The sequence below is a fragment of the Dermochelys coriacea genome, chromosome 1 (genome assembly GCF_009764565.3).
Source record: "Dermochelys coriacea isolate rDerCor1 chromosome 1, rDerCor1.pri.v4, whole genome shotgun sequence".
Taxonomy (NCBI): domain Eukaryota; kingdom Metazoa; phylum Chordata; order Testudines; family Dermochelyidae; genus Dermochelys; species Dermochelys coriacea.
Window position 1 is genome coordinate 12454068 of NC_050068.2, and position 12672 is coordinate 12466739.

A 12672-nucleotide genomic window follows, 5' to 3' on the forward strand; every position below is an offset into this window, starting at 1 on the left:
AATCCTACTAAGGAAAATACTCCGGCAAGTGTGAAAGTATAATTAGACAGGACAAAAACGGATTTGAAGAGCAATTAAGAAAAAGACACAGAAACAAACAGCACATTTTTAAGTACATCAGGAAGCCTGTCAAACAGTCAGTGGGGCCACCAGTCAATCAGGGTACTAAAGGAGCACTCAGAGGAGACAAGGCCATTTCAGAGAAGCTAAATGAATTCTGTGCATCAGTCTTCACTGCAGAGAATGCAAGGGGGATTCCCACATCTGAGTCATTCTTTGGGTGACAAATCTGAAGAACTGACCCAGATTGACGTTTCAGTAGAAGAGGCTTTTCAACAAATTGGAAACAGTAATAAGTCACCAGGGCTAGATGGTATTCCCCCAAGAGTTCTGAAGGAACTCAGATATGAAACTTTTCAGAGTAGCAGCCGTGTTAGTCTGTATTCGCAAAAAGAAAAGGAGTACTTGTGGCACCTTAGAGACTAACAAATTTATTTGAGCATAAGCTTTCGTATGCTCAAATAAATTTGTTAGTCTCTAAGGTGCCACAAGTACTCCTTTTCTAGATATGAAACTGCAGACCTACTAACTGGTATGTAACTATTGCTGAAATCAGCCCCTGTACCAGATGACTGGAGGATAGCTAATGTGATAGTGATTTTTTTTTTTTTTAAAAAAAGGCTCCAGAGATAATCTTGGCCATTACAGGCCAGTAAGCCTAACTTCACTTCCAGGCAAATTGGTTGAAACTATAGTAAAAAACAAAATTATCAGACAACTACATTAACACAATGCATTGGAAGAGTCAGCACAGCTTCTGTAAAGGGAAATCATGCCTCACCAATTGATTAGAATTCTTTGTGTGGGGTCAACAAATATGTGGACAAAGATGATCCAGTAGATGTAATATACTTGGACTTTCAGGAAGCCTTTGATGAGGTCTCTTACCAATGGCTCATAAGCAAAGTAGGCAGTCATGGGATAAGAGGGAAGATCCTCTTATGGATCACTAATTGGTTAAAAGAAACGACATGAAGGTTTGGAATAAATGGTCAATTTTCACAATCGAGAGAGGCAAATAGTGAAGTCCCCCAGTAAGCTGTACTGAGTTCAGTGCTGTTCAACATATTCATAAATGATCTGGAAAAAGGGGTAAGCAGTGAAGTGGCAAAGTTTGCCGATGATACAAAACTATTCAAGATAGTTAAGTCCAAAGCTGACTGTGAAGACTTACAAAAGAATCTCACAAAAATGCATGACTGGGCAACAAACTGGCAGATGAAATTCAATGTTGATAAATGAAAAGTAATGTACATAGGAAAACATAATCCCAGCTACCCATACAAAATGATGGGGTTTAAATTAGCTGTTACCACTCAAGAAAGAGATCCTGGGGTCGTCCTGGATAGTTCTCTGAAAACATCCACTCAGTGTGCAGCAGTAATCAAAAAAGTGAACATTAGGAACCATTAGGAACGGGATAGATAACAGGACAGAAAATATCATACCTCTATAAATCCATGGTACGCTCACCCTTGAATACTGCCTGCAGTTCTGGTCACCCCATCTCAAAAAAGTTATTTCAGTTGGAAAAGGTACAGAGAAAGGCAACAAAAATGAGTAGGGGTACGGAACAGCTTCAACATGAGGAGAGATTAAAAAGACTGGGACAGTTTTAGCTTCAACAAGAGAATACTTGGGGCTTGTCTTCACTACCACACTAAATCGAAGCAGTTGCGATCGAGGCAGAGGCATCTGATTTAGCGCATCAACTTAATTAATCCATCTCAATGAGAGGCAGAAGCTATGTTAGTGGTAGAGTGTCTCCTGCCGACATAACGCGGTGTAGACACTGCGTTAAGTCGATGCAAGTTATGTTGCTCAAGGGGGCAGTTTTTTCACAACCCCTGAATGGCGTAACTTACATCAACTTAAGTGGTAAGAACATAACATAAGAAAGATCCATCTAGCCCAGTATCCTGTCTACTGACAGTGGCCAATTCCAGGTGCTTCAGAGGGAATGAACAGAACAGGTAATTATCAAGTGATCCATCCCCTGTCATCCATTCCCAGCTTCTGGTAAACAGAAGCTAGGGACAGCATCCCTGCCCTGGTGGTGTAGACAAGCCGTAACAGGGGATATGATAGCGATCTATAAAATCATGACTGGTGTGGAGAAAGTGAATAAGGAAGTGTTATTTATCCCCTTCACATAACACATGAACCAGGGGTACCCACTGAAATTAATAGGCAGCAGGTTTAAAACAAACAAAAGGAAGTATTTATTCACACAACACACAGTCAGTCTGTGAAACGCTTTGCTAGAGGATGTTGTGAAGGCCAAAACTATAACAGGGTTCCCAAAAGAACTAGGGATAGGTCCATCAATGGCTATTAGTCAGATGGGCAGGGATGCAATCCCATGCTCTGAGTGACCCAAGCGTCTGTTTGCTAGAAGCTGGGAATAGACGACAGGATGGATCACTTGATGATTAACTGTTCTGTTCATTCCCTCTGAAGCACCTGGCATTGGCCACTGTGGGAAGAAAGCATGCTGGGCTAGTTGGACCATTGGTGTGATCCAGTATGACCATTCTTATGCTCTTATCCCCTCGTGCTGCAATGTGACAACATGTCTTACTATTAAAGCAGGGTAGTGGCTGGTCAGTATTTGGATGATTTATAATAATAATACCTAGCACTTCTATCACACCTTTCATCAGAAGATCTCAAAATGATTTACAAAGGAGTTCAGTAGTATTATTCCCATTTTACAGATGTGGAAACTGAGGCACGGGAAAGTGAGGTGACCGTGGTCACCAACAGGCCAGTGGAAGAGCCAGGAATAGAACTAGGTATATTGAGTTCCAGTGCAGTGCTCTGTCCTCCAGGTCTCACTGCCTCCTTTGTGAGCAAGTTCTGAATCAGCCCCCTCCATAAGCTAGAGGGACGCTGGGCTCCTGGAGACAGTCTTTCAGAAGATTCCTAAAACTTGGTGACCTCTTTGCAATTGCTGTAGTTCCCATACTATTCTTACACGAGTTATTGGTGGTATTGTCTTAGTCTGATGCATGGCCAGATTCTAACTGGTATGATTATATTCTGCCTTCCTAAATTCCCTCTGGAAATTTCAGTGGGCTACAGTCTGTTGCACTTCCTATTGTGTATCCTTATTCACACAAGAATTTTAGTGACATTTTGGTGGTGGTTGGAACAATTGCTGTGAAGTTATTTGGGCTCCCCCGGATGAATGCTGCAATGTAATCCTCAGTCATTCATTCAGAGTACTCTTTTCACTGACTTTTCACAGGTGTTGGGCCATTGAAACGGGAACAGAGGTGAGACCAGCTCAGTTGGTCACTTAAAAACAGAATTGGGTTAATTATTTTAAAAAGTTGGCCAGTGGTTCATCTTCAAACATCCGGGTTTGGAAAAATACAGTGAGATCAGTCTTAATATATTGAGCTCTCTTATAGAGCACTGTTCATCCATAGATTTTAGAGTACTTTACAGAAGAAGGGCAATATCATTATTCCCATAAACTAAGACAAGAAGGAGAAATGACTTGCCAAAGGTCAGACACTCAGGAACCAGGAATCGAGCCCCGGTCTCCTGACATTCAGTTCAGCGCTAGGCCACTATATCTCTCATGTCACCACCATGGAGAACAATAAAAATGAGTTTCCCTCATCAATATTGCCTGCAACAAAAAAGTGAATGAGCTAAAGCCACATTGGCTTGTGCTGCACAACAAATGGGGAGATAAAAACAGGTGTATTGCAAAGAACAAGTCTGGTAAAGAGAAAAATATGTCCCGTCTTCTAAATTCTTCCCTTTGATGTAAGCCCTGAACTCTGTGGGAACTATGTGTAGATCACAGATGGAGTTTGGTTCAATCTTCCCTTTGAGTCTCTCAGATGAACCCATACTTCAGTGCATACTGGTGTATAATTGGCTGCTGTTCACCATAAAACTCCCTGCGAACTGTAAGAGTCAGGACCATGTATGATTCATACCATCTGAATTCTGTTCTGACTAAATCAGAGTCGTTCGGAATTGATTTCAACCTGAGAGCCAGAGCAAACCTTTCATTCTTGCTGAAAAGTGATGATCTCCAAGGCACGTTTCTTTATTGCCCTCAGGTGACCCCAGGGGCTTTGTTGCATTTTAAGGATGAATAGGGATGTCATTTCCATTTGCTGCTGTGGTAAATTAGTGCCAGCTGCATCAGTCTCTGGTAACTGAGACTCCTTGCTGACAGGTTACAGAGTAGCAGCCGTGTTAGTCTGTATTCGCAAAAAAGAAAAGGAGTACTTGTGGCACCTTAGAGACTAACAAATTTATTTGAGCATAAGCTTTCGTGAGCTACAGCTCACTTCATCGGATGCATTCCTGACAGAAATACTCACTCATGCTCTGGCTGATTCTTTTCATCAGCCAGTTCCTGGTATTAATAATTCCACACACACCCAACTCCCATTGAAAGTCAACGAGTTGGGTGCCTAATTCCCATTTATGCCTTTGAAAGCTTTTCCACCAGAGAAATGACCCAGTGTTTGAATATACCCTGATGAGCACTGCACCGAACTGATACTAAGTTTGAGTGATCAGTATTTGGAGAGCTCGTCAACAAAAAACAGATCTAGCGTTCAGGTCAAACATATCCTCTCTTGTGAGCAGAGAGCTTCTAATGAATGGCAGAGGGTTTCTAAGCGAAACTGTCAATACAAGTCAAACGGTGAGATCTGATGGATGACTCCTCAACTCTTGAACCAGCTGAGCTCAGGGCTTGTCTACACTTACCTGGGGTTAGACGTGCGGTGATCGATGCATCGGCAGTCGATTTAGCGGGTCTCGACCGCTGATCGCTCTCCTGTCAACTCCTGTACTCCACCGGAATGAGAAGCGCAAGGGGAGTGGACAGGAGGGGGTCTCCAGTTGACATCACATCGTGTGGACCCTGCTATGAGTAGATTTAAGTACATTGACTTCAGCTATGTTATTCACATAGCTGAAGTTGCGTAACTTAGATTGATCTACCCCCATAGTGTAGACAAGGCCTCCGTTTTGTGTATCTCTGCAGAACAGATGTGTTTACTCTCCTGTGCCCCTTTCCCAACAGTGTTCAGCATTTAGGAGTTGTGGGAAGATTTCGGTTTATTGGTGTGTTGCAAATGCTGTCACTCATAGTGTACATGAATTAAAACACCTAGTTTTTCTTTACAGAAATAATCCTATCTAACTTCTAAAGATAGTATTTTATTCCAGTTGAGAGAGAAAAAGAGAGCTGTTCAGAAAACAGAACTTTCATACCATGGGAAAGTCTGATATTTTAACATTTTGTTGTTCAAAATATCAAAATTTTTCTCATGGAATGAAAAGTTCCAAAAAAAACCTTAAATTTGGGAATGTCCTGATGAAAAACTGGGCATTTTTGGATCAAAACATTTAGTTTTGAAATATTGATGTTTTGGAAATCTTGATTCAAAATTAAATGTTTTGCTTTGAATTTTCCTTTCAAAAAATTGGAAAACACAGTCAATCAGCTTTTTCCCACCCAAAAAAAAAATCGCTTTCAACAAAACCCTATATTTTGTCCAGAAATTTTCAGTTAAAATGTTTTGACCTGCTCTAATGAGGTCACGTGTCTGTGATGTTTGTTTTAATATAGTTACTGCATCTATCTATATACACTATGTTCAAACATTTAAATACTGATTTATTACAATGTCATTGTTTCACAGTTAAAAAAAATGCAAAGATTTAAAACTCCATCAGAAACATTGTTGGATAAAACTAATAGGATGTGCCAAGTTATGATACACTTTTTACAATATAAAATGTGCCATACTCAGCCACACTGAGACAGACAGGAGTAGAAGCCGTTACATGCAAGGAGGTAGAATAAGCATTGCTGAAGGAAGGAATGAATTATAGATTCATAGATTCCGAGGCCAGAAGGGACCATTGTGATCCTCTGGTGTGACCTCCTGTGTAATATAGGCCATGGAACCCCCCAACCCCCAAAATAATTCCTAGAGCAAATCTCTTAAAGCATCCAATCTTGATTTATAAATTGTCATTGATGGGGAGTCCCCCATGACCCTTGGAAAATTGTTCCAGTGGTTAATTACCCTCACTGTTAAAAATGTATGCCTTATTACCAGTCTGAATTTGTCTAGCTTCAACTTCCAGCCATTGGATCAGTTAAACCTTTGTCTGCTAGATTGAAGAGCTCATTTCTAAATGTTTGTTACCCATGTAAATGCTTACAGACAGTAGTCAACTCACCCCTTAACTTCTCTTTGTTAAGCTAAATAGATTGAACTTTGAGTCTTACCTTTTGTGGTCTGTTTTTCATCCAGGTAACCCAAACGTTGCGTGAGCGCAGCTTTTTTACATGACGTATTCTATCTTTCTTCTTAAATGAATAGAGAAAAGTGGCTTGCACTTGCTGGTATTAGCATTTATAAAGTCCCAATGACGCTCTCACATCTTGTGTTTAAGCAGCGCCAGGTTTACAGTGGCACCATGGAGCCAGGCCCATGCTCAGAAGGGGCCTTGGCCTGCTCCGCTTACACTGCGCCCCACTGACTCCCCTTGCCCACCACTTGCTTCTCTCGGCCTGACCATTGGCCGGCCAAGGGCTCCTCTCTGCCCCCTGGCCAGACCCCAGTGCACCTCCGGCTCCAGGCAGTCTCTGCTTCCCACTACCTGTGGGATCTCCCCGGAGCTGAGCCACCTGGGACTGGTGCAGAGGCCTGTCCCAGCCAGTTGTATGTGGGGGAGGGGGGACAGTGTCTGGGGCTTGGCTGGGCCCCTCTAGGCAAGTGCATCTTGAGGGAGCCCAGCTGGGGCAGACCCTGGCCTGGCTAATTGTGCCACTCCCAAGGGTCTGGAGCGATTCCTCGCCCTGGGACCAGCCCTGGCTGTGCTGCCAGCTCAGCCCAGCAGACATAGTTGCCTCTCGGTAGGGCCCCGGTGAGTGTGGCTGGGAGGCAGGGCGTGGGGGAGTGGGCCCCTAGGGGTGCTGGGCTGTAAGGGGGTGGGAAAGATGTGTGTGTTGGGGCGCGTGGGGGTGGGCCACTGTGCGTCTGGCAACTGCCGGTTTGTAAATAGTGCCCTGCACTGGGCTGAGAGGAGCGGGGAGGCCCCTGCCATGCCATGCCCCATTGCCCCAGCTGGCTCCTTGCTTTGGGGACTGACCTCCTTGCACCATGCTCCATTGCCTCCGGGGGGCCCACAAATATGTTTGGAGCCGGGCCCAAAAAAGGTTAATCTGGCCCTGAAGTGCACTGCTAACCTGGGGACTTAGCAAGATGAGTGGGCTTAGCAAAGGGCGACCCTTTGCTTTATTGGAGATTGTTATATCTGCAGGGCTGTGTGAGCAGAGGTACGTTGATAGGTATATCTGCCCTCTGAGCGTAACCTGAAGTCATTTTTCTATCACTTGACTTTTTGGTTAAAACTAGATACTCTCCACTTGGCAAAGCCCTTCCACCCCTGTGCAGCAAAGCACATGATGTTCATGGGACTACTTGCATACTTAAGGACAGATCCCTCAACTGGTGTTAATGATCAAAAATCCATTGAAGTCAATGGAGTTATGACCATTTATACCAGCTGTGCATCTGCCACTGAAATGCAAAAACATGCTTGGGCCTGGATTTGTAAAGGTGTTTAGGCATTGCTGCCCTCAGCATTACAACACCAAACTGGTTTAGGAGCCTAAATCTCATTTTCAAAAGGGATTTAGGTAATCAGGAGCTACAATCCCATTGACAGTTGGTGGGATTTTGGCTTCTAAGTGATTAAATCCCTTTTGAAAATGAGTTTTAGGCTCCTAAATCAGTTAGGCATTGCAACGCTGAGCTCAGCCACACTTAGGCCCAGATTGTTAAAGGGCTTCAAGTGCTTAGCTGAATCAGGGCCTTGCTCCTCAATGGGGAGTGTGTCCAGGCCAAGTTTCAAACCTGAGCTGTACCTGCTGTAGTAAAACGTTCAAATCAAAGTCTGGGTAGAGAATTTCTTGAGTTTATTTTTTCAGTCCCCCATAAACTCAGAAATCACCAAAGGCAGTTTAATCTCTTCTTCAGAGAGAGAGAGAGAGAGAGAAGATTTGGAAATTTTCAAAGGTGAGTGTTGCGAACAGTGGTAGCATGCGAAAAGAGGGCTAGAATGGATGCTGCTTTGCAGGTCTCTCCTGGCAATGTGGTGGTCTTTAAAAGTAAAAAACTGGGGTAGCTTGAGGATCCAGATGAACTGGGATCCAAAATCCTGCTTGCTTGGGTGTGGCTACGGTAAAAAGAAATTTTGGTCCATCTCCAGGGCACATCTGTGTCATGAAATTTGTGATATTTCTGTATAAGACAATCTATTTAGCATTGAGTGCTCTCCAAATTTGGACAAACTGGAAGGTATAAGGTGTGCTTGTCTTTTTGTCTTCCAGCCTCCACACGAGTACAATCTAATCTGGATAACAGCTGATCTCATTTCATTTACCATAATTGTAGGAGTTTTTATATTCCAGAAGTAAGTAGCATTATCACAGATCAACTTTCATGTATTTGTGGTGTGTTTGTTCATCTCAAGGATGTGGAGATAAAAGGGAGATGCAGTATTCTCTAGAGCCCTTGCTTATAATGACACTTATAATCAGCCCCAGTCCCAATTTACTTATCCCCTCACCTACCCCCACTCAGTTATAAGCAATTGAATGAGGCTGCTACATGGGACATAAAGATTACGACGAATGAGGACTTCTGAAAAGGGGTGGTCGTTCAAACTTGGTGTGGTTCTTGAGGTGGCACTAAAAAATGTGTGTGGGAGAGAACTGTCGATGCTTAAGAGAAACGGGAACCACAAGGAAAGAGCTTAAAATACTTTCAAATACTTATATGAGGAATTCTCAGCAGCTCCAGAGATTCTCCCGTCATGGGAATGAGTTAGAACGCGAAAAAACCTCTATGAGTTGGGATGTTTTAAAATAGGAACATTCAGTTTGGAAGAAAAGCATGAGATTGTCAGAACTTCGCCAATCACCTAATGGCTTTACAGTTCAGGTTTCGCTTAACGTGTGGAGAAAGGTTCCACACTCTTTAACGGACAGAGGGAGCAATAACTTCTACTAGCGAGTACTGGAAGCTTCACTAAAGATAGCATAGCTAAGGTTGCATTTGGTTCCTTGGTTTATCTGAGGATTAAATATCTTTGTTAAACATGGAAACAAATGCAGAACACAAATTAGATTACCTCACTCGCTCATAGGATGAAGATCTAATTTTTTGGCAAGTTGCAAGTAAACCTACTTGTTTGCATTAGGAATTCATAATGGCAGGGTAGGGGAATGTTTAACATGTTTTTGGAACCCTGTTACAAGTATCAGTCACCCACGCCATGCTCTCCTTTGTTTATCCTGGGGGGAACCCTGGCACAGCCCCTGAAACTTGCCTTTCCTCCTAAGATGAACTTTTCATCACCAGTTATGACAATGTGACCTGGCTGTCTTGGAAAACCTGGACTCAGCAATAGATACGCTCTGAGGACAGGAAGACAGCAGAGTCTGCCTAAGGAAATGTGTCATTTTAAAACTCCACCTTCTCCTTTTCTGAGTTTCTCTTTGTAACCTTCTGTTTGGCACATCTAAAACACCACAGTTTGTGTACTGAATGGGCTGTAATTTCCATCCTGATTATTACCACAAACATCCTGGCATTAGGCTCAGCAGTTGCCCATGAAACATCCGCTTCAGCTTCGCAAGCTAGTGATTGCAATGTCACGTTGCCCTCATTAAGTTGCTTTGTGACTAATTCCCTGTGCAGATAATTACCTTGCTATTTTTGTAATGTTACAGTAGAGTGTCTGCAGCTGTTGAGAACCCCACTTACCGACTGGACTCCATGCCAGAGACTAGAGCTGTCATGCTGCATCTAACCTGCCTCGTTCAACTCTGTTATATCTTTGCCATCCGCTGAATTCAGTAACCCAGATTCATAACAGGGGTAACTCCAAGGCAGCAGAGTTATGCCAGCAATGAGTTTTGTTTACTGACTTCATTGTTGTGGCAAAAGTGTAACTGACCAACAATATCCTCATATCACGTTAGGAAATTCCCAGAAATCAAAAGTACGTCTGTAAAATTATCAGAATTTTGACTATATTTTGGATCTGAATAATATAGATTTTGAGGCCAGGAAGGGACCTTTACAGTCATCTAGTCTGCATAACACAGGCCATAGAATTTCACCTGGGACTAAAACGTGATTTCTTAAATTGCAGGTGAATCATACAAATCAAATAAACCCTTACCCCAGACAAACGCCAGATAAAGAAATGCATTGAGCACCCTGGATCAGTCACAAGAGTGTGACTGTCTGACTTGCTTTCTTGTTTGAGAATTTTAAGGCCAGAATGGCAACCGTTTGACCCTTTGTTTCAGAATCTTCAAGTCTTTCCTAAAGCAGTTCTACAGCAATTCCTCTGAATCCCTTCCAAGAATCTGCATCTTAAGGCAGTCTGAATTTATGTATTTATTTAAACTTTCTATGCTACATCCCTTAAAAACCATCTATTTTAGATATTTACCCAGGCTACTGAGAGCATGGAGAGACAGGGATAATTTCCAGTAATCATGGATTTTTAAATGGCCAGAAAAGGAATGTAAAGAGCATGGTGAGAGGTGAAATGAGCAGACATTGAGGGAGTAGTAGAATTATTGTTATGTAAGTGCCTGAAATCCCCATTGTGCTAGGTGGTGGTAAGAGCTCAGAAATACTCTTGGTGACCATATACAAAATCAAACTTGGTGCAAACAGGGACACTTTCAGTTCACTTCAGTAGTACCTGCTCTCCTTAGGGCTGAATTTCATCCCTTGTATTTACCCTGTAGCTCACAATGTGTCCAAACCTGTTAGTGGAATTACCCAGAGGCCTATAGTTTGCAGGGTCAATCAATCACAGGTGAGTATTAAAACCTCCCATAGCCAGGACTTGTTACCCTCCAAAGCGTCTCTTTTAAAGACTTAAAAAGAAGAAGAAGAAGAAGAAGAAGAAAAATTCAACGCCACAAATTCCAATTGCTGTAACTAAAGCCAAGGGCTTGCCTTTACAGACGTGGGACTAGGAACCTACACTGCTGCCCCGTGGTTGTCACTCAGGGGCAGCCATTCCCGTGCCTCGTGCCCGTCTCTGCCATGTGGAAGTGTTGGTGCTGCATTTGGGGAGTTCAGAAACCAATCCCCAATCCCAGCTGAATCATTCTCTCTCTCTCTCTCTCTCTCTCTCCACTGCAGTGAGACAGGCTCAGAATCTGACCCTTGTGGATTCTTTGCAAGTCTTGCAGGGTAAATCAATAACTTCCTTCACCCCAAGGATGAAACGACAGGTTGGAATGGAGCCACACCTTAATGTGCTCATCCGACCCCCTAGGAATAGCTTTCCTGCTTTCCATAGCAGGGCTACACATTACTCTACTGTTCAGCCTCAGCCGTAGTGACCAGATGTCAAGTCTCTGTGGTCTCGCGAGTGGGGAAGTACCGACTCTGATGATGATCTAATCCAGGGGTGGGCAAACTTTTTGGCCAGAGGGCCACATCTGGGTATGGAAATTGTATGGCGGGTATGAATGCTCACGAAATTGAGGGTTGAAGTGCAGGAGGGAGTAAGGGCTCTGGGGTGGGGGCAGAAATGAGGAGTTCAGGGTACGGGAGGGGGCTCCAGGCTGGGAAAGAGGGTTGAGGTGCAGGGTGAGGGCTCCAGCTGGAGGTGCAGGCTGCAGGGTGGGGCTGGGGATGAGGCGTTGGGGGCATAAGAGGGTGTTCTGGGCTGGGACTGAGGGTTTCGGTGGGTGGGAGGGAGATCAGGGCTGGGGCAGGGGGTTGGGGCAAGGGAGAGGTTGGGTGCAGGCTCTGGGCAGCGCTTACCTCCAGCAGCTTCTAGAAGCAGCGGTGTGTCCCGTCCCCCCCAGCTCCTACACAGAGGTGCATCCAGGCAGCTCTGTGCACTGCCCCCTCCGCAGGCGCCGCCCTGCAGCTCCCATTGGCCTCAGTTCCCAGCCAAAGGGAGCTGCAGGGGCAGTGCAAGGAGCCCCCTGGCTGCCCCTACGTGTAGGAGCTGGAGGGGGGACATGCCGCTGCTTCCGGGAACCATGCGGAGCCATGGGACGTAAAGAGCGGAATAAGCCCCCGACCCCACTTCCTAGCTGGAGCGGGGCAAGCCCCGGATCCTGCTACCCAGCAGGAGCTCGAGGGCCGGATTAAAACATCTAAAGGGCCGGATGCGGCCCCCTGGGCCGTAGTTTGCCCACCCCTGGTCTAACCAATCTTTTTTTGCCTTCTTGCCTTGTTTATTTTTTTACTGCTCTGACTATTATGCATGTTCCTCCTCTTTCTCTCTGCTGCATTCTGGCATCTCACAGCTATCACATGATCAGGTAATTCTGGTGCTTTCCTCCTCCTCTTCTCATTCCACCCTCCTCTTTCTTTCTGCTAGGGCTTCACTGCAGACTGGGGTAACACAGAACAGCCCCCGAATGATGCTTTAAACTGCACAGCTCCGCAAATGACCACGACAGGCTTGCTGAGCATCTGAGTCGTAACTTGTTCAATAGTTACTAAAACTAGACTGCTCCCGTGCCACGTCCATCTGACCCTTCTAGAGACACTTGGACGTTCT

The 12672-nt window shown here is 44.4% G+C and overlaps 1 protein-coding gene across 5 annotated transcripts in view; it reads left to right on the forward strand.

The window, feature by feature from the left end:
- The window catches only part of GDPD5 (glycerophosphodiester phosphodiesterase domain containing 5), a 340687-nt gene that overhangs the window by 318082 nt on the left and 9933 nt on the right, over positions 1-12672 (forward strand). For 3 of the 5 annotated variants that reach the window (XM_043504050.1, XM_038387650.2, XM_043504052.1), the window contains one exon: positions 8450-8532. In XM_043504050.1, the coding sequence (XP_043359985.1) occupies positions 8450-8532 (83 nt within the window). Of the gene's footprint in view, positions 1-8449; positions 8533-12415; positions 12431-12672 lie in introns of all 5 variants that reach the window. The other 2 variants (XM_038387649.2, XM_038387648.2) reach the window with 1 other exon arrangement.